Below are 20,816 nucleotides of genomic sequence, written 5' to 3' on the forward strand. Positions count from 1 at the left end.
CCGGGGGGGGTGTGGCATCCCTGCCACGGCCCAAGGCTGACCCGGGGTTTGCTTTTCATTGTTGTAGCTGTCGCTCTGCGGGGATGTTGCCAGAGAGACAGAAACAGAGAGATAGAAAGTGAGAATTCACCCAGGGGGTGGCCACACTGCAGTCCCTTCTCCATTCTCATTTCAGGATCTTGGGTATGTGTGCGCACACGCCCGGCGTGAATTTTAAGTCACCAGATCAGGGAGTCCAATGGAATAGGCATTATGCCATTTGCTGGTTCCCAATGTCCTTGTTCTTAAACGTCATACTTTTTTTTTTGAAAGGTTTTCACTATAGGGTGCGTGTGCTCACCAGACAGACAGAGAAAGACAGAGAGACAGAAAGTGAGAAATCATCCCCAGGGGGGATGGTCACGCCGCAATCCCTTCTCCATTCTCCTCTCGGGATCTTGGGCACGCACGCACACGTGCCTGGCGTGAGTTTTAAGCCACCGGGTCCGGGACACGAACCACGGTCGACTACTTGGGAGTCCAGCGACATAGCCACTATGCTAACTGCTGGTTCCCATCATACTTTTGAAAGGGGAAAGAGGAAACGGTGGAGGGCGTCCAGTCCCCTGGCTGTCCTGAGGAGGTGGGGAGTGCAGCAGCAGTGGCCGTCCTGCTGCTGCTCAGTGATGGGCAGTGGCGGTCAGAGTGCAGTTCCCTGGTACTTGGAGGACAGGGTTCTTGCCGGCTGCTCCAGGGTCGCCTGCACTGCCGCCTCCGCAGGGGGCTGGGGCTCACGCTGACCAGCGTACCGAAGCCTTTCTCTGGACGTTGCAAGGCTCCACTAGACTTGAGAGTTCTGAGGTGGTGTGTTAGATCAGGCCAGCGCCGTGCCCTTGAGGTGAGAAAATATGTCGGCCCCTCACGTGCTACCGTCTCCCAGGACCCCGCACGTGCCTCCTGTGTGTGGCTCATGGTGCCGTCTTGTGCCTCTTTCCTAGTGCCCGAGATCGTGAGGGAGACGCAGGACCTCATTGAACAGGGGGCACTCTTGCAAGCCCACCGGAAGCTGATGGACCTGGAGTGCTCCCGGGACGGGCTGATGTATGAGCAGTACCGCATGGACAGCGGGAACACCCGCGACATGGCCCTCATCCACGGCTACTTTGGCAGCACCCAGGGCCTTTCCGACGAGCTGGCCAAGCAGCTGTGGATGGTGCTGCAGAGGTCGCTGGTCACCGTCCGCCGTGACCCCACCTTGTTGGTCTCAGTTGTCAGGATTATTGAAAGGGAAGAAAAAATTGACAGACGTATTCTTGATCGGAAAAAGCAAACTGGCTTTGTCCCACCTGGGAGGCCCAAAAACTGGAAAGAAAAAATGTTTGCCATCTTAGACAGAACTGTGACCACCAGAATCGAAGGCACGCAGGCAGACACCAGGGAGTCCGACAAGATGTGGCTGGTCCGCCACCTCGAGATTATAAGGAAGTACGTCCTGGATGACCTCATCATCGCCAAAAACCTGATGGCCCAGTGCTTCCCTCCCCACTATGAGATCTTCACCAACCTGTTGCACATGTACTGCCAAGCCCTGCGCACACGCATGCAGGACCTCGCGGCGGAAGACCTGGAGGCCAACGAGATCGTGAGCCTCCTGACGTGGGTCCTCAACACCTATACGAGGTAGAGCCGGCCGCCGCCTGTGCGCCCTCTCCCTTCAGCTGTATTTACGTACTTTCATTCTGCCAGAGGGTGCGTGTGCTTTCCAGAGCAGGAGGGGCCCCCACGGGGTGGTCACGCCACAGTGGCTTCTCCGTCTCTCCCTTCTTGGGGATTTGGGCATGCACTGGCGTGTTTCCAAGCCCCTGGGTCTAGGAGCGAACTGCATAGCCACATGTGTCAGGCTCCCTTACCCAGGTCGCTGCAGCTGGCCCGTTCTGTGACCTCCGGCTAGGGGCCTGTGTGTGGAAGCATGCCAGGGTGGACGGACATGTGTGTCAGGAGAAGCAGCGACACTTGGGGTTCCTTATGAATCGTGTGTGACTTGTCACTGCCGTTTCTGTCCCCGTGCAGTACGGAGATGATGGGGAACGTGGAGCTGGCCCCAGAAGTGGATGCCGACACCCTGGAACCGTTACTGTCTGCAGACGTGGTCTCCGAGCTGCTCCACAAGTACATGGTGACACTCACCGTGAGTCGAGGCCAGCCTGTGGTGGTCTGAACTGGGCTTGCCTGCCTTGGTGGATGAAAGGTCTTAATGCCTGCACCCTGGGTGGGTTAGGGTCAGCTGCTTGCCTCTTCCTGGTCCTGGCAGGTCATTTGCCAGTTGGATGAGCAGAGTGGCCAGTTGCTGGCCAGAGGTGTCCACCCCACAGATTGGGGCTGCCTCTCCAAGGCTGGTGTCTGGGTCCTTGACAGGCTGGTGGGACCGCAGGAGGCCCAGGCCACGTGGGGCAGTACCCGCCAGCGGGAGGTGGTCTTGGAGCAGGCAGAGGTCAGGGTCTGCTTCCCAGTGAGTGTGCCTCAGCAGCAAGGCTGTCTGCCCATGCCGTCTGGGGAGCTGGCGCTGTGCTGATAGCTGCCCCCGGCCCCTGGCACGTGCTCACTCGCAGGTCTTGCCCACCCCCCTTGTGTGTCCCGAGAGAGTTTAAAGTTGTGGAGACTAGCATGGGCACTGCCACCGTGGCACAGCAGGCCTCTGCAGTCTGCCACACTCAAGTGCTGGTCCCCTCCCTTCCCCACGGCACTAACTCCTGTAGTCGAACATCATTGCCTGGCTGCGGAAAGCTCTAGAAACAGACAAGAAAGACTGGATCAGAGAGACCGAGCCCGAGGCTGACCAGGACGGGTACTACCAAACCACGCTGCCCGCCATCGTCTCCCAGGTACCGCCCGTGGCTGTCTGGGCCGTGCGTCTGCCGTTTCTGAGACGTGAGGGTACTGGCGCCTCACCTGGTGCTGTCTGGGTGCTGGAGCAGTGGGTCCCTCACCATCTGGTTTTGTCCAGGACACTTTGTTTTCCAAGTGTGTGGGGGTTTGAACTAGAACTCAAGTGTATGTTCTCCTTAGAGGATTTCAGATGGCAAATTCGCTTGTTTGCTGTTTCCTGCGCTTGTGAGTGGCCAGGGTCTGCCTTAGAATGCCGTCCAATGGGTCTAAGTTGGTGAACTACGGGGACAGGTCTCCAGCAGGTCTGAAGTCCCCCTTCTGGACACTAGCCTCAGTGATAGGCCCTAGGACAGCGTGTGCCCTGGCCACTGTGGCCTCTGGTCTCCCCGCCCATCGTCCTCTGCGCAGTGTTGCCGAGGGGGTTCTGAGCAGTGTTGATGCACGCGTCCGGCACTCCACTTGCTCCAGCCAGGCAGGAGCAGGACGTGTGGGCGCTGCTTCTCCCCGATGACCCTGTGGCTAGCGACCGGTGGGTCTTTGCCTTCCCTTCATGCCTGTGAGTTAGCCCCCAAGGCCCGCTCTCCACTCGCGCACATCCGCCTCTGTCCCTCAGAAACCTGCACCATGAATTGCGGGGAGCCTGCCAGAGCCCCAGTGAGTGCAGAGTGAGCGTGTCCAATCGCTGGTGATTAGGAAAGGGTTCGTCTGGCTTTTACCAGGCGGCAAAGTTGTTTGTTCTTTCAACTGGCTGGCTATTTTTCAAGTAGCTTTTTTTCCCTCCCTCTGAATTGGACTATCCCTAACTGCCAGTTTGCAGATGGGGGTCTATGTAATAGGAAACACAACTGTGCTCTGTGAGATTGCATCAGAATACATACGCTCTCTGATTTTTAGATGTTTGAACAGAATCTTCAAGTCGCAGCCCAGATAAGTGAAGACCTGAAAACAAAGGTGCTGGTTTTGTGTCTGCAGCAAATGAATTCTTTCCTGAGTAGGTATGTGACTTTTGCTAGTGCGCTTATTTAGAAATTGTATGTTTTTGAAATTTAAAAGAAAAATTAGCTGATTTTAATGTGTCAGTTATTAAAAATAAGTCAGGGTCAGCAACTTCCCCACACGTCACCTTTTGTTCTTAGAAATGCAAAATGATGGAGTAGAACATTTTCTTTCCTGTTTTATTTTTTAGGATTAGTTTATTATTATTGTTCCTACTCTTTACATTTGCTACAGGACATGGGATGTTGGGGTGGAGTGAGGAAGTAAGCTGCCAGGTCCAGGACTCAGTCTACCGGCCTGAAAGTAGAGCTTTTTCTTAAACCTTCCTGTGAGCAACTGCACCGCTCCCTGGGCCCCATTGGTGCAGCTGGTGTCAGAATGGGCCCAGATGCCTGGAGCAGCCTCACGAGCACCCTGACAGCCATCAGGCAGAGGGTCCTGTGGCATGTCCCGACATGCCTCCTCCCTGTGACAGAAGCAGGAAGAGTGACTTAAAAACTGTTCTCTTGTCCCCCAGCTCAAAGGCTGTCCCTTCCAGAGCCACTCTAGCCTGACACTGCTCTCCATGTTCGTCGATGCTGAAGTACTTGAGAGCACTTCCCAGTCCTCGTGGCACTTCACCTGTGTCCTCTGCTGTGACCTAGCTCTGTCGGCAGCTGTGAGGATGAACGGTGACTCCATAGGGCCACCGGACCCCCGCGTTTGTGTTGGGTCCCAGCCGTTCCAAGTGTACCTTCTGCAGTTACGTGTCAGGTGCGGCCAGCAGGGCTGCTATACATGTGTCCCGAGGGCTCCCAGGTCCAGCGCAGCACACAGCCCCTCTTGTCTGAAGTGCCTGCTTGTCGGTGAGGTGGGCAGCCTCCTGTCCCGCAGTGCTCAGCACCCTCCCAGTGTCCCTCAGCCCGACCCTCCAGGGAGCTCCGAAGGCTCGCCAGGCTCCCGTCTCTGTAATGCATGTGCTCCGTGGCGTGGCACTTTGCAGACGTGGCAACCATCTGTGCCACTCTGGTTCTCAGGCACCTCACTCACAGCTCCTACCTGCCACCCACCCCCAGGGTTCATACCAAGGTCCCCTTCTGCTGCTCACTGTGGGGGCTGGCAGAGGTGGCCGTGTCCTCAGAGTCAGCGGTGTCATGGGGGGCGGTCTCCCAGGGTGGAGCCTCCTGGTCACACAGCTGCCTGCCACCTGAACAGGGAGGCTCAACCTTCTTCCCTGTTGGCTGCCAGCTTCCCCCTTATTCCTCTCCATGCGCAGTGTGGTCATTGTCTGGCTGTCCCTCGGTGTCTTCAAGGGGCTCCTTCAGGACACTTCATAGATATGGAAAGCCACGGATGCCCACATCCCTTGTACACCATGGCATCGTGTGTCGCCTGTGACCCCGCTTAGTGCCGCAAACCCTCTCCGGGTTCCTGGGTGTGGCTACCCCGTACAGGACTGCTGGGCCATGGTCATGGCGCTGGGGCTAGGAAGCAATGACGAGGAGGGTCTGCACGCCCATAGCGCAGCCACAGCTCGTTTCCGCGTTTGGTCTCCAGCGTTGGGTGGTGGGTGCAGAGCCTGGACACACAGGGACGGCTGCTGCTTACTGCCGTGTGCTCGGGGAGCTCATAGCAGCCTAGAGGGGAAGCATGCCGCCCTCCCCCTTGTTTCCTTGACATTTTGAGAGTCTGATTGATTGACCAGGGACAACAGACGGTTGGTAATGCCCTCGCACTGACTGTTGCTGAGTTCTAGGGTTGTGTGTCAGATGGGTAAGAGTGCTTTCCCAATTACTTGCAATCAGGTATTTCAGAATATTTTCAAAATCAGAATACCAAATCATATTCCAAAGCTTGAAATGAAATTCTTTTTTCAAAATCTATTTGAAATGATCAGCCTTTGTATTTTTCCATTGGTATGGATCATCCAAAATTTATTTGACTTTTAAAGACATATCTGGTCGGGGACCAGCAGGTGGCGTGATGGTTAAGGTGCTGAACACTCCCACATGGCTGACCACAGTTCGAGTTCTGGACCTGGTGGCTTGCTTTCTCACTTTCTCCCTCTCTCTCTTTCTCTGTCTCTGGTCAAATTAAAGTAAATGAATAAATAAATAAATCATCATTTAAAAAACAAACAGTAAAAGTACTGTTTAAAAAAAAAAAAAAAGACATATCTGATCTGGGACTAGCAGTTAGTGTAATGGCTGTGTTGCTGGACTCCCATGTAGTCGACCACGGTTCAAGTCCTGGACCCAGTGGCTTCAACTCACGCCGGGTACGTGTGCAGGCATGCCCAAGATGCGGAGAGCAGAATGGAGGAGAAGGGATTGAGGCATGGTCACCCCCCGGGGGGTGATTTCTCTCTCTCTGTCTCTCTCTCTCTGTCTTTCTGGTGAGCGCACGTGCCTTATAACAAAAACCTCTCTCAAAAAAAAAAGACATATCTGGTCAAACGTTGGTGATGTGTCCACATGGCATTTGGGAGCTGCCCTCGGCCCCCCAAGGGCACGTCTGATGGGCCGTATATCCTAGGTACCGGGACGAGGCCCGGCTGTATGCGGAGGAGCACCTGAGGAACCGACAGCACCCGCAGTGCTATGTGCAGTACGTGATCGCCGTCATCAACAACTGCCAGACTTTCAAGTGGGTCACTGTACACCTGTGTCTGGGCACAAGCGGGTGGGAAGAGGACAGCAGGTGGCCTAGTGTTAAGGTGCTGGGTTCCCACATGGCTGACCGCAGTTCAAGTCCCAGACCCGGCAGCTTGAAACTCATGTAGGGCATGTGTGCCCAAGATCCCGAGAGGAGACTGGAGGAGAAGGGATTGCGGCGTGACCATCCCCCCTGGGGATGATTTCTTACTTTCTTTCTGCCTCTGTCTCTCTGGTGAGCACACATACCTATAGCAAAAATCGAAAAAACAAAACAAAAAAACGATGGTAAAAAAGTGCAGTGCTTGGGAACCAGCAGTTAGCGTAATGGCTGTGTCGCTGGACTCCCACGTAGTCGACTGCGGTTCGCGTCCCGGACCCGGTGGCTTAAAACGACCCGCCAGTGCGTGTGCGTGCGTGCCCAAGATCCCGAGAGGAGAATGGAGGAGAAGGGATTGCGGTGTGACCATCCCCCCGGGGGGTGATTTCTCGCTTTCTGTCTCTCTGTCTCTCTCTGTCTGTCTGGTGAGCGCACGCGCCCTATAGCGAAAACCTCTCCAAAAAAAAGTGCAGTGCTTCATCAAGCTCTAACTTATTTCCTTGCAGAGAATCTGTAGTCAGTTTAAAGAGGAAGTATTTGAAAAATGAAGTGGAGGAGGGTGTGTCACTAAGCCAGCCAAACATGGATGGGGTTTTAGACACCATTGCGAAGGAGGGCTGCAGTAACCTGCTGGAGGAGGTCTTCCTGGATCTGGAGGTGGGCATGTTTCCATTTGAGCTGTGTGCTGCGTGGACACTGAGCGGATGCACTCGCCCCTGTATGACGCCACGTAAAAGGGCCTTGGCTTTTTGTGCTGTGGAATGCTCTGTATGACACACGGTCCTCACGCACTGTCCAGCCGGGACTCCTGGGAGACAGAGACGTGTACGGTTGCTACTTGTAGTTTGTACGCTTCTGACTGAGGATTTCCACTGTAAGGGATTTTTCCTGCAGAAATAAGCAAGTTCACTGTAGCTTTATCTGTGATTATAGGATGTGGGAAAATGTAAGTGTCTGTCAGTAGAGGGTTGAGTAAGGAGGTGCCCATTGGTAACCACAGGGGAGGCCTGTCCCCATTGGCAGCCATGGGTGAGGCCTGTCCCCATCGGCAACCACGGGTGAGGCCTGTACACACCTGGCCCTGCCCACATCAGGCCATCAGGAAGGTCAACTGTTTTCTACACAGAAATGTGGTGTGACTCAGTGTGACACTGTGTGCTATGGGGTTCTGCACGTACCCGTGTGGGGTTCCTGTGCGAGCATACATTGCCATTAGCAAGAGACCTGTGCAATGTGAGGCAGGTGGGAGGCCCCCCCTGCGGGCCCATGCTGAACGTCTTTCCAGGGAGTGATTCTGTGCCCTGCGTGTGCTTCTCAGCAACACCTGAATGAGCTCATGACCAAGAAGTGGCTCTTGGGATCCAACGCCGTGGACATCATCTGTGTCACCGTGGAAGACTACTTCAATGATTTTGCCAAGATCAAAAGGCCATATAAAAAGGTAAGGACGTGGCACATGGTCCCACATGTGTCTGCAAGCATCAGTGCGTGGTGTGTCTGTGTACACATGGACATGCGGTGTACATGTGTGATGTGTGTATTGAGTGTGCACATGCTGTGTGCATGTGAGTACGGTGTGTGTGCGTAGCTGTTCGTTCTTCTCCTGCGGAAGCTCCTCACCGTGTCTTCAGGCCTCCGTGCCAGAGCTTTTCCTGCATGTGGGCTGCCTAGCACAGAGGTCCAGAAACGGGTGAAGGCTGACGGTGCTCTTCAGCCTCACCGTGGCTGCAGACCGGAGGCTCCTGCGGGGGGCCAGGGCTGTGGGTGGGAGAGTGCAAGGTCCGAGGGGCCCCGTCCCTGCCCTCCTCACCCAGGCTTTTGGCCCTTGGCCAGCTGGGGAATGGAGCCTCCCACCCGTCAGCCCCTTCCACCACTGTGGTAAGGGGGCGGTCTCTCCTTGTCTTGCTGCTGCTGTTGCTGTGAGTGTCTTTCTGGGGTTGGGCTTCTTAGCTGCCTGTTTCTGGCTTACAGAAATGTTGGTATAGATCAGTGTTGTGTCTGACATCATGTAAAACTTCCTGATGGTTTCTGGGGCATCTGTCTCTAGGTTCTTCCACGTTCCAGTGCTCACACTTGTTTCGTCTGTGGACGACGTGTATGGTTTTCATTCCTGGTCGTTTGTCTTTGGTCTCTTCCTTGTCTTGACACTGGCCAGGCCCCAGAACAGTGGCTCTTGTCTGATTCCTGATCTTAAAGGAAGTGCTTTGCTACTGAAACTGATGCTTATAGGGAGACCCAGGTGCTTTAAATCGCCCAACTGGTTTAGCTGCCAGGAGGCCACGCCAGTGGTTAGTGGGGCTGCGTCCACACCCTGCCAGCCCCTGCCAGCTGCTCAGTTCAGTGAAGGCTGACTTTAGGCGGGTCTTCCAGAGTGAGTCTGCCGCAGCTGGTGCTGAGGAGGGCCCGCTGGTTCCCAAGCTGCTGCATCTGGCACCAGCCTGCCCCAGTGTATTGGCTCATGGGTTCTGGGAGGTTCCTCACACCCTGTCCAGCATTGCTACCTCCTCGCTCGGCCCACTGAGGCCCGCAGCGGGCATCGTAGCGAGGCCAGCCATTCCGAGTGTCGGCTTCTGGTGTAGGTTACTCTTGGAGCAGCGGTGAGTTAGCCGGGACACTCCATGTCACGCCACACACATGGAGTTCTTGCAGAGAAAATGACCCAGGCCATGGCCCTGGGGAAGAAGGCGCATGCTCACTGCTCAGCGAAGAGCCACACCTGCCCCAGCCAAGATGGGCTGTGTGCCTCTGGTGTGAGCATGCGTGTGTGAGTGATGCATGCATGGGTCGTGAATGCATATGTTATACATGCATACATGATGTTCGTGTGCATGTAGTGTTTGTATTCTACGTGGTGTGCCATGTGGCTGTGTGTGTTCCATGTGGCTCTGTGTGTGTGTGCCTTGTGGTTGTGTGTATGCCATGTGATTGTATGTGTGCCGTATGACTCTGTGTGAGGCATGTGGCTGTATTTGTGCCATGTGGCTGTGTGCGTGTGTGCTGTGTGACTGTGTGTGCCGTGTGACTGTGTGTGTGTGCCGTGTGACTGTGTGTGTGTGCCTTGTGACTGTGTGTGTATGCTGTGTGACTGTGTGTGTATGCCGTGTGAGGATCCCCTACAACAGCAGGGACGTGAGACTCACACTGTGTATGTGTGCCATGTGACTGTGTGTGTGCCGTGTGGCTATGTGCGTGCTATGTGGCTGTGTATATGTGCCGTGTGACTTTGTACGTGTACTGTGTGACTGTATGTGCTGTGTGGCTGTGTGTGTGTGCCGTGTGTGTCTGTGTGCCTTGTGTGTGTGGCTGTGTGTGTGCTGCGTGACTGAGTGTATGTGTACCATGTGACTGTGCGTGCTGTGTGGCTGTGTGTGTGGCTGTGTGTGCCATGTAGGTGTGTGTATGTGTGCCATTTGGCTACGTGTGTGCTGTGTAACTGCATGTGTGTGCTGTGTGACTGTGTGTATATGTACCATGTGACTCTGTGTGTGCCATGTGGCTGTGTATCATGTGCATATGTGCAGTTTTTGTATATTGCACATGAAAGGTGTGTATACTATGTACGTGCATTCGTGGCATCGCTATGTCTATGTTGTATACATGTATACATTGTCTGCACCTGTACATACATACATGTTGCATGTACAAGTCATACTACATTTGTATGGGGTGTGTACATTTGCACCTCTGTGTGCACGTGTGTACATTGTGTGTGTGAAAACTCATGTGCTGGGTTCTCATTTGGTCACCCCAGAGCTGCTCCATGCTTGGACGTGGGCCAACCCAGGTGCTCCCCAGTGGAGACTGCCCTGGGGCACTAGGAGTTGCCCCCCAGTTCTGGGCTTTGTGTCGAGGGGACGGTTTATACCGGGGTCGGTGCAGAGAAGAGTTAGGGTCACACGCGGCCAGACTCAGCCTGGCTACTTTCTGCAGGGGCAAGTGCAGTGGCACTGTCTGCACAGCAGCGAACATGAGTCCTGTAGCACTTGCCACTGCCCTCTGCTCCCCCACTCTGAGGACGCGTGTTTTCTGTCTGTCTGTTGTATGAGATAGTGAGACGTAGGGCCCTGAGGGTCCCTCCTGCAATTCGACAGGACAGAGTCGGGGGCCTTCGCTCCAGGAAGGACGGTGCTCGCTGTGGCTTCTGGCAAGTCAATGCTCCCGACCCTCAGGGCAGAAAGTGTCCTGTCCTTGCTTGCTGCGGGCAGGTGCTGGGGCAGGGGTGGGTTGGGGTGAGGCGGAGGGTCTGGGAGTGGTGTGCTTTGGGCCACAATCTGGCGAGTGTTAATAAGTGCTTTTCCCACCTGAGTGGTCATCTGGGTCCATTCTCTGAGTTGGTTACAGTGGGAAAACACGGAGACCCTCCCTGTGTTTCAGGGACTCCGTGAACCTGGCCCTGCTGTGCTGGCCTGGGCGTGGCTGGCAGTCTCTCTAGCGTTCTGCTCAGGGCCCTCTTCCCTGTGTGTGGGAAACAGCCTGCAGCTCCCTGTCCTTTCCCGGGCTCAGCTGTCCGCGTGGCCGAGCGCGCCGGTGGGGGCTGCTTTGCTTGTTAAACTGGGGCAGGTTTCATCTGAGTAGAACCATCTGTTTGTTGAAAGTTCGGTAAAATCTCTGTAAAGTGTGGAACTGGTGTTTTCTGCCTGGGATTTTTTACTATTTATTTATTTTGAATTTGCCAAAGAGCATGTTCACTTTCTGGAGCGAGACAGAGAGAGAGAGAGGGAGAGTGAAAGCATCCCTGGTAGGATGTTTTCATGCCACAATCTCTTCTGTTCCATCCTTGTTTCCTCAGGATTTTGAGCGCGCACATGTACCCAGTATGTTTTTCAAACCACCGGGTCTGGGACTCGAACCACACAGTTGGCCATATGGGACCCGCCGGCCTTATCCATTCCATTGGCTAGCCCACAGAGATGTTTTCTGAACATGGTTCAGGTTCACGAACGTCCAGGTCACGCCTGCCGTTCCCTGCTCAGTTAACTCGGCTCCCAGGACTCACCCGGCCCCTCTCCTGTCCTGTTGGCAGGCTCTCCCTCCGTTCCCTGCTCAGTTAACTCCTGCGTGTGACCATCGGGGAGGTCTCGTCTGCTGAGTAGCTGTGGGGTGAGAACTTAGGAGCTAGTACTCAGGTCTAGAAGTAGCCCATGCTGGCGCCACGTCCGGCCACAAGCCTTCTTCCTGTGGCTCCTGGGTGACCCCTTCCCAGCTTCCTTTATGGTTGTTTACCTGTGGGTGCTTCTTATGGAGGGCTTCTGGGTGGAGTTGCCCTGTGAGTGTCTCTGCTGCCTCGTCAGCTCAGTCCAGCCTGGAGGCTGGGGCAAGTGTGGGTTCCCTGCTTGGGTGCCACACACGGATGCTGTGGAGCAGGCGTGCGTGCTGTCTGCAGCAGCAGTGGCGCCCACCTCACCAGCATGCCCGGTTTGTGGGCATCTGCAGCTCTCTGGCAGGGTTTTAGAGGCATTTTCCTCATTACTAAGGGTTGGGCGCTTCCCACTCGGCAGTCGTGGGCATCTCTCTCTGAGGTGCCTTCAGAGTTTTTGGTAGTTCAGTACTGGGCGTCTCTTCACTCACGTGTAATCTTGTGTGTGTGTGCATGTGTTCTGAAAGTGAGCTCCCAGGTATGTGCGTGCATGTGTTCTGAAAGTGAGCTCCCGGGTGTGCGTAGTGTGTTCTGGAAGTGAGCTCCCGGGTGTGCGTGCGTGTGTTCTGGAAGTGAGCTCCCGGGTGTGCATGCGTATGTTCTGGAAGTGAGCTCCCGGGTGTGTGTGCGTGTGTTCTGGACCCGGCATGAGTGTCAAGCACCCAGATCCAGGACTCAAGCCATGGTCAACCACGGGGGAGTCCAGCGACATACCATTATGCTACTTGCTGGCCCTGACTTCATTACTTCTTTAATGATACACGTTCTAACCACGGTCACATTCCCGGCTACTGAGTTAGACTTCAACACACAGAACTACAGGGGTACACTTCACCCAGCCAACGGGCACAGGATGCTGAGCACTACAGCTAACCGGCAGCTCACGTCCAGAACACACGCATGCACACCTGGGAGCTCACTTCCAGAACTCACGCACGCACACCCGGGAGCTCACTTCCAGAACACGCATACACACCCGGGAGCTCACTTCCAGAACACATGCACGCACACCCAGGAGCTCACTTCCAGAAAACATGCACGCACACCTGGGAGCTAACTTCCAGAACTCACGCACGCACACCCGGGAGCTCACTTCCAGAAAACATGCACGCACACCCGGGAGCTCACTTCCAGAACACACGCACACACACCCAGGAGCTCACTTTCAGAACACACATACACACACCTGGGAGCTCACTTCCAGAACACACGCACACACACCCGGGAGGACCACAGGTGCATGTGCCCGGGTCCAGTCAGCCAGAGTGGGGCCAAGGGCGAGCCTGGGCCTCCCGGGTGGCCCACACTGCACAATGGCACCCCGTACCACGCCTCCATGCCCGGGCAGCCTGCACCGCACTGTAACACCCTGTCCCGTGCCTCCATGCCCGGGCGGCCCACACTGCACAGTAGCATCCCGTCCCATTTCTCCATGCCTGGGCGGTCTGCACTGCACTGTGGCACCCTGTCCCGTGCCTCCATGCCCGGGCAGCCTCCACTGCTGTGCTCCTAGGAAGTTCTCCCTTACCTCAAGGTTGTGAAAGTCATATTAACAGCTGATCATATAGCCTAGTCTGAAACTTCTTTATCAATTGTGTTTTTTCAGCGATTCACTTTTAATATAAAAAGCTACACAGCCCAGCTGGTGGTGTGCTGGGTGAGGCAGCTGCACCCCAGTGGCCTAGTGTGCACTGAGTCTTGGACTCAGCCTCCCGGAAAGCTTGCTGTGTGTCCGTGCACGTGTCAGCCCAGAACCCTGCAGGAAGGAGAGACGAGGCGGGTTGTGGTGTGGCCGTGCTGCATGGAGGGCACTTTCTCACTTCCCCTCTCTCCAGTGAGCACCATGCCCTTATCAAAAAAGAAAGAAGGAAAAAATCGGTTGTTGGCTGGCCCTGTCGCCTGGTAGTTAAGGGAGCTAGATCTGACATGACTGCCCACTGTTCAGATCCCACCCTGGCAGCTTGAAAACTACGCCAGGCGTGTGTGTCTTGCCCAGGTCCTGGCAGGACGGAGCTGGAGAGGGGATTGTGACGTGGCCACACTCCATTGGGGTGCTTCCCTGTCTCTCTCTGAGGAACATAAGCACCCTAACAATTAAAAAAAAGATAACAGCCATTTTTCACGCTTACCTGGTCAGTTTTGAATTTTTCTTATACATCTGCCTTACCTTTTTTTTTCAGTTTTGGGTTGATTTATTAGCTGGAGGGCTTGGTCCTGGGTCCGTGTCCTTGGTAACTGTGGTGGTGAGCTCACCTCTGGACAGAGTCTTTGGAACTCTTGGGGCCTGGAGTGAGGGTGCTTTCATCCAGAAGCACTGTCCCTTCCAGGCCGCGTGGTCAGATGCGCTCAGATCTGACCCAGCTGTAACGGCCATGGCGCTGCTGGGTGGCCGTCAGCACAGCTCCCCAGGTGTCTGGCTGAGGCCTGCTGGGCCCCCTCACTTTGACACCCCAGCCATCCTCTGGGCCCAGTGGTGTGTGGGGGTCTAGTTTTGTACCAGGAAGTCTCTCTTCAGGCTCCCCTACCGTCCTTGTGAACAGACTTCTGGGAGACCCCCAGCAGGCAGGTGTGGCCCTGATGTAGCAGACCGTGGTGACGGTGCCCAGTGCCCAGAGCCTGTCTGCATCGTCCACCCAGCCTCTTACCCACAGTGCTCTGTGGTGCGCTGCCTGCTCAGGTTCCCTGAACCCTCCCCAGGTACTGCCCTCTGAGCCCTCTCCCCGAAGCTGCCGTCACTGTGCGACACTGCATGGTCCTGGGCAAGGCAGGTTCTCTGAGTCCATCAGCTGACCCGGTCCCACAAGCCCAGCTTGAGATGCTCAGGGCAGTCTGGGGAGCAAGATGGCCTCGAGGCACCCAGGGCACGGCCGGAAGTCCTGTCAGGCCGACGCGAGGTCGGAGCTGCGCTGGGTGAGCTGGACGCTCACCCCTACAGTTAACATTCTTCCCGGGACACTGGACAGTCAGAAAGTGGGCTCCCAGCTGCCTTCATCTCCTGGTCATCAAGGGGCGCCTGCCCATCCCAGGCTGCAGCTGGCCCAGATGCCCTCCCCTCGCCACCAGTTACTTTGATTTCTCGCCTTCTGTCTCTCTGACGAGTGTACACGCCCTATACCAAAACTCTCGCTCAAAAAAAACATTGAGTTTGGGTGAGTCCAGGTTAGGCGTGGCCAAGCGGGACGGGAGATGAACATGGACATGGTGGCCAGTGGTGCTGCCCTGACTCTGCCTTCTCTGCAGAGGATGATCGCCGAGGCACACCGGCGTGTGGTGGTGGAGTACCTGCGGGCCGTCATGCAGAAGCGCATCTCCTTCCGAAGTGCCGAGGAGCGCAAGGAGGGTGCCGAGAAGATGGTCAGGGAGGCCGAGCAGCTCCGCTTCCTGTTCCGGAAGCTGGCATCCGTGAGTGTCTGAGAGCAGCTTCTGAAGTCTGCAGTGCGGGCCAGCCGGCGGCTCGGTGGTCATGCAGCGCCCTGCAGTGTTCTGGGTCCCTGCTCTGCCATGCTGCACGTGGCAGGTCTCCACTCTGCAGTGCTACCGCGTGGGCGGGTCTCCCTGCTCTGCCGTGCTGCACGTGGGTGGGGTGGGTGGTGACACAGTGCCCTGCAGTGCTTCTGGGTCCCTGCTCCGCGGTACTGCTGTCCTGTGTGGCCAGGTGGCTCTCTCTGGTGGCCTGCAGTGTGCCCAGGCACAGATAGGTGTGTTCCTTTCCAAACTGATGAGGCGGGGGGGCTGTGGTGTGAGGACCATGTTGGAAGTACTGCCTCGCTCTCTAGGAGGAGGGAGGAGTAAGCCGGTGGGTGTGTGTACAAAAACGTGTTCTTGTGCGGCCCTGTTTTCAGTCCTCACGCCAGTGCTTTTAGGCCTTGGACAAGAATTGGCTCTGGTAGGACCTGGTATTGGGTTAGTTCTGTCCATCTATAGGAGGGTGTGTCTGCTCGGTGGTGAGGCAATAAATTACAGGGGCACACACCCCACGTCCCCCCTCTGCCCAGTCTCGGGACTGCTGCTCCTGGCCCTTTGAGGCTGCCCTGAGGTCAGCTCCCACTTGGGGAAGATTTTGAGGTACTTTTGGGAAAGAGGAAGGGCTGGCAGAGCACAGACTGAAGGTGCCAGAGTGATGCCTCCTGCTCCGTGTGGGGGCCGACCTGCTCCTCGGGCCTTGCTAGGGGTCTGGCGAAGACGTGGATGGGTACTGTGACACGATCGATGCCGTGGCAGAAGTCATCAAGCTGACGGACCCGTCCCTGCTCTACCTGGAAGTCTCGACCCTGGTCAGCAAATACCCAGACATCAGGTACGGCCGCGTCTTTCCTGCAGAGCCGGGTGGGCGGTGCAGCAGGTCGTTCCCACAGCCATCCAGGGGGAGGCCCCTGGCTTTTGGGATCACGGTCAGGGAGTGGACCCTGCCAGCTGGGTGCTGCAGACGGTGTCGCAGCGGGCAGCACTGTGAGAGGAGGACCGAGCGCTGATAGCCACGGCAGAGCAGACGTCCAGGCAGCGTGTGGCCGGCCGTGCCAGCTGATGGTTCTGGCGAAGTCCACATGCCTCCTAGGCCACGCGTGCCTGGCTGAGTGGCAAGGATGTGGCCGTGTCGCCGGCCCGCCATGCTGGGCTGTGGGAGCAACTGAGAAGCCATGTTAGGGTGCTGGTCTCCGGGTGTCCATGTGGACTTGAGGTGGGACATCCTCCCATCTTGGTGGCCTTGGGCCTTCTAGGGTCCAGCTAGGGGCAGGGTTCCCCTCACGCTCCCCTCCGGTTCTGCTGCCGGCCTCGGGATGCCCATCTACGGCCTTCCGCTCCAGGCTGACCGCCCTGCTCCCTGTTGCCCCAACGCCGAGTGGAAGAGCAGGCCTTGCCTGTGGGTCTTGCCCGGTTAGTCCTTTAGGTGACTGTTTAAGAAAACAATGTGATTTTAAAAGCTTTTCCATTGTGGATCGAGAAAAGACCACAGAGAGGTGAACATGGGCCCCTCCCCACGTGGAATCAGAACGCGGCCTCTGTCCACGGGGCCACCTGCCCTGCCGCATGAGCCTGCGCTTGCCTGGGGGTGGTAGCGCTGCAGGCTGGCACCTTGCCTCCCACCAGGGACGACCACATCGGCGCGCTGCTGGCCGTGCGGGGTGATGCCAGCCGGGACATGAAGCAGACCATCATCGAGACGCTGGAGCAGGGCCCGGCCCAGGCGAGCCCCGACTACGTGCCCCTGTTCAAGGACATCCTGGTGCCAAGTCTGAACGTGGCGAAGCTGCTCAAGTAGCCCAAGGGCGCGCCCCGCGGCCTCACTCACACTGGGCGTACTTCGTGGCCTTGCGCCTTCCCTCACCGCGGTGTACCCCGCGACCTCATGCCCACACTCATGCCTATTAAAGCAGAGGCCTGACCAGGGTCTGTGTCCATGGCTTCAGTCCCACGTGCCTGTCCCCTGGCACCCGGGTGTGCCTCTGGGTGTTTCTCTGTGTCGTAAGAGGCCACTGGGAGCAGACTCCCCATGGAGGCCTCTCACAACCGCGTGCTCGTCGGGAGTTGCAGGGCTGTCCGGAGGGGGAGGCGTGTGCCCAGCACTGCGCTCGCTGCTGAGGAACGGGACATCCCTGCCTTCCCCAAAAAGGTTCAGTTGGGTCTCCTGACCAGGCATGATCTAGAGACAACCCAAAGCTGCCTTCAGGGTGCTAGTGGTGGACCTCAAACCTGCTCTCCGGGCCTCACTGCCCCTGGTCTTACCCCAGGGCCTTTCCACAGACAGGCTGACCGCAGGGCCTGGCAGGCTGCCTCCGCCCTCTTCGTCCTTGTCCTCATCGTCACCGTCATCATCAGAAAGCGTACTCCTGGCCTTGGGAGCTGGCCAGGGCAGTCGAGCCTGCCAGACAAGCATGGTCACAGCGTGGGCTTTGTGACGCCAACCCAGGAGTGTCTACCCGGGTACAGTTTAAGATCTTGAACACATCTCTACGATTCTCTCCTATAATCAGCCCTGTTTGCACGTTGGCGCATTCTGCGTTCATCTGGTGAAACATCCACGCTGACGACATCGAGGAGAACAAGCCTGGCCATGGGGCCTTGGTGCTTCCTCCGGCCCTGGTCCTCAGAGGCCTCAGGCTGAGAGACATGATGCTAGTCACAGAGGGCGCCTGGTTCTTGCTCTGGGCTGCCCTCCCAGGAGCGTGGCTGCACGTGTGCCTGTCATGTCCAGGCCCACCCAGGGTCCTTCCACGTGGCTCTGGCATGTCCATGCAACACCCCGACACTTGTGCCCGCAGTGGGCTGCTCTGCTTTTATTTTACCCTCGCAAGACGTAGAGCACTTCCACGTGACTCCTGAAGGCGTCAGCACCTAAGTGGGTTAAGTCAAGACCAGAGCCCTGCTTCTGAGGGAAGGGGCTCCCTGTGGCAGCACGCGGGGCCCAGCTCCCTGCCTGGTGCAGCACCATGACCCTGAGGGGTGCACCGAGTAACCAAGGGCCCAGCACCTGAGCATTCGTCATTCCCCTAGCTGTGGGTGCATGTGCCGAAGGGGCTTTCCCTCCTGTCACCCCCACGGTGGCACCAGGTGGAACGTTCGCCATGCAGTTCTGGCGCAGTGTGCTGTCCTCGGTCACCCCCGCAGTGGCACCGGGAGGAACATTCACTGTGCAGTTCTGCCGCCATGCCCTGCCCACACGGGTGTTCTGCTCTGGCGAGGTAGTGTGGTCACTGGGCGACTGGGGATGCTTTCTCGAGACCCACTGCAGCCAGACTGCACATCCCCGAGCCACAGCAGAGTATGTGGGAGGCAGGACACGTGGGATGTGCCATAGGGCATGAGAGGAGCGTGTCCTGGGGGTCACTCGGGGAAGGGCCCTGTGTGAAGGCCTGTGCTGGTGTGGCCATGCAGTGTCCCCACCCCTCTGCCACTGTCGACAGCACTACGCTGAAGATAGGAAGGCTCTCTGGTTCTTGATTTGACCGAGGGTTCCAGGAAGTGAGGACAAGTGCCTTGTGGCTCGGCGTGTCTGAGACTGCAGCACGTCATGGCTGCCACCTGGGCATGCCGTCCCCCTCCCCACCTGTGAACAGTGTGAGCTACGTGGGAACCACTTCCCGGGACACTGAGCAAAGCCATGGGGTCTCTGTCCAGATCAGCAGCTGGTGGCATACCAGCCACTCGGCTTTCAGCCACCCATACTTGGGCGGGCATCTGCCAGGGCCCAACACGAGGAGTGGCGGGAAGCTGGAGGAGGCTCAGGGCCACCTGACAGGAGCCGGAGGTGCCCAGGGAGTCACGTAGCTCCCCCTCCTCCATGTGGAGGGCTGAGGTCTTTGCCCTAGTTCCTGGAACACTGCTTTGTTTGGAAATGGGGCACTGCAGACGCGCTTCGTCAGACGGAGTGGGTGCACGTAAGGCATGGGGAAATGGGCAGACAGACACAGGGAAAGGGGCCTCGTGGAGATGGGGTTGGCATGAGAAGCCAGAGAGGACCTCTGCAGGCTTCATGGGATGCCTGCCTTGGTCTCGAATGTGGGCCCCAAGACAGGAGACAGCCAACCTCTGGTCTGGCCTGGCCTAGTGCTGCACTGCAGCCCGGAGAGCTAGCAAGAGACCAGCTCTCCTGACTTCCCGTACCAGCTCTGAGTTGGCTATAGCTTCACGGCTGAGACTCAGACTGTCTCTAGGTTTGACTTTGATATGCACGTTTCTTGCTGTGGTAAACATTTACAATTCAACCATTGAAATGAAAAGTGGTCTCTATGTCACCTAGCCCTCATTCCTGTTAGAGATCGCCTGGGCTAGCCACAGGGTACCCACCGTCCCAAGGGTGGGCACACAGCTCTCCTGGGGCCCACCGCATTGCGGCCTCCCCAACAGCCTCTCCTTGGCTCTGCAGAGCTGCTCCTGGCTACCCGGTCTCAACCCCACTGTCCTGGCGTACGATTAGCCTATGCCCACCCACTTCGGGCAACGTGGGCATCTCAACTCCTGCTGGGCCGTGCATGCTCTCCTCACTGCCCAAGCCCAGCCCTCTGCCCTCACTGGCTACCCTTCCACGCTGAGGGCCTGACCCCTGACCTCCACGGCAGCCATGTCCTCTGGGTATCCATCTATCTCCATACAGGATGAGCCCATTTCCAGTGCTCAGGTTGTGCTGGCAGGGCAGGGCCCTGGCCGTGTGCCCAAAGAGCTTCGCACCAGCAGAAAGGGCCTGTGTGCACGCACACACCTGCACACCCGTGCTGCTGCTGAGGTTGCGGAGCGCTGTCACCCTACAGGAAACCCAAAGTTTTCCTGGATATGATTTCTCATTTATAAATGGAGCTTACAGCCCAAATGCCTTGAAATGTTTTTAATGAGATTGGTCAAGCAGTGGCGGCAGGGTGTAGACAGTGGCCTTCCCTGCCCAGACAGGCCAGCAGCACTTAAGGCACATCATGTGTAGAGTTACAGTCTGACGAAGGTGACATGCACAAGACCAACATGTTGTCTACCAGTCGTGACTAAAAATGCACTTGAGCCTTGATGAAATTCTTTGAATTCCTGACCACAGTAGAGCAGTAGAAAGCAGTATATTGAACACTGGAACAAAATTATTTCAAGAAAATACAGAAAGTGAGAATGATTTCCTAAATTTGTGTACTCCATAGTCGACCACAAAGAAGGCCAAAGTTCAGTATTAAATAAATATTCTTTACTAATAAAAACTTTGACAACAGTTTTCCGAAGGAAATACATTCATGAGACTTTGTTTACATTCTGTTTACAACAGTGACAGGGACAGCGGGTTCCCAATGAAACGTGTCCACAGTACGCAGGTCGTAACACTGTGCCGATGGACTGAGTTCTCAGATGTGCTCTGGGTCTCTGAGGGAGGCTCCGGGTCTGGAATCGTCGTTCCCAGCAACAGAAGCCTCTCCACTGCAGAAGGCCCGGGACTGAGGAGCAGGGCTGAAGACCAACTTGCCACACACGACTGCCCTTCATCCCCTGCTGGCTTTGGTCCTCCGAGGTGTCCAGTGCAGGTGACTGGGACTGCCTGCAGCCAGGAGGCAGGTCAGAGTCCCCCGGTCCAGGAGAGCGTTGAGGGCAGCTGGGGATGGTGGGGCTGCCCTCC

The 20,816-nt window shown here is 56.6% G+C and overlaps 1 protein-coding gene across 1 annotated transcript in view; it reads left to right on the plus strand.

The window, feature by feature from the left end:
- The window catches only part of EXOC3 (exocyst complex component 3), a 22,986-nt gene extending 5,842 nt beyond the window's left edge, over window positions 1–17,144 (plus strand). The window contains exons 4-13 of the mRNA XM_006140112.3: window positions 978–1,659; window positions 2,050–2,167; window positions 2,736–2,861; window positions 3,760–3,860; window positions 6,376–6,486; window positions 7,101–7,251; window positions 7,913–8,035; window positions 14,972–15,133; window positions 15,901–16,028; window positions 16,820–17,144. Coding sequence (XP_006140174.1) covers window positions 978–1,659; window positions 2,050–2,167; window positions 2,736–2,861; window positions 3,760–3,860; window positions 6,376–6,486; window positions 7,101–7,251; window positions 7,913–8,035; window positions 14,972–15,133; window positions 15,901–16,028; window positions 16,820–16,991 — 1,874 coding nt within the window. The 3' untranslated portion in view covers window positions 16,992–17,144. The remainder of the gene's footprint in view (window positions 1–977; window positions 1,660–2,049; window positions 2,168–2,735; window positions 2,862–3,759; window positions 3,861–6,375; window positions 6,487–7,100; window positions 7,252–7,912; window positions 8,036–14,971; window positions 15,134–15,900; window positions 16,029–16,819) is intronic.
- The last annotated feature ends 3,672 nt before the right edge of the window (window positions 17,145–20,816 follow it).

The sequence above is a fragment of the Tupaia chinensis genome, unplaced genomic scaffold (genome assembly GCF_000334495.1).
Source record: "Tupaia chinensis unplaced genomic scaffold, TupChi_1.0 Scaffold000020_1, whole genome shotgun sequence".
Lineage (NCBI taxonomy): Eukaryota > Metazoa > Chordata > Mammalia > Scandentia > Tupaiidae > Tupaia > Tupaia belangeri.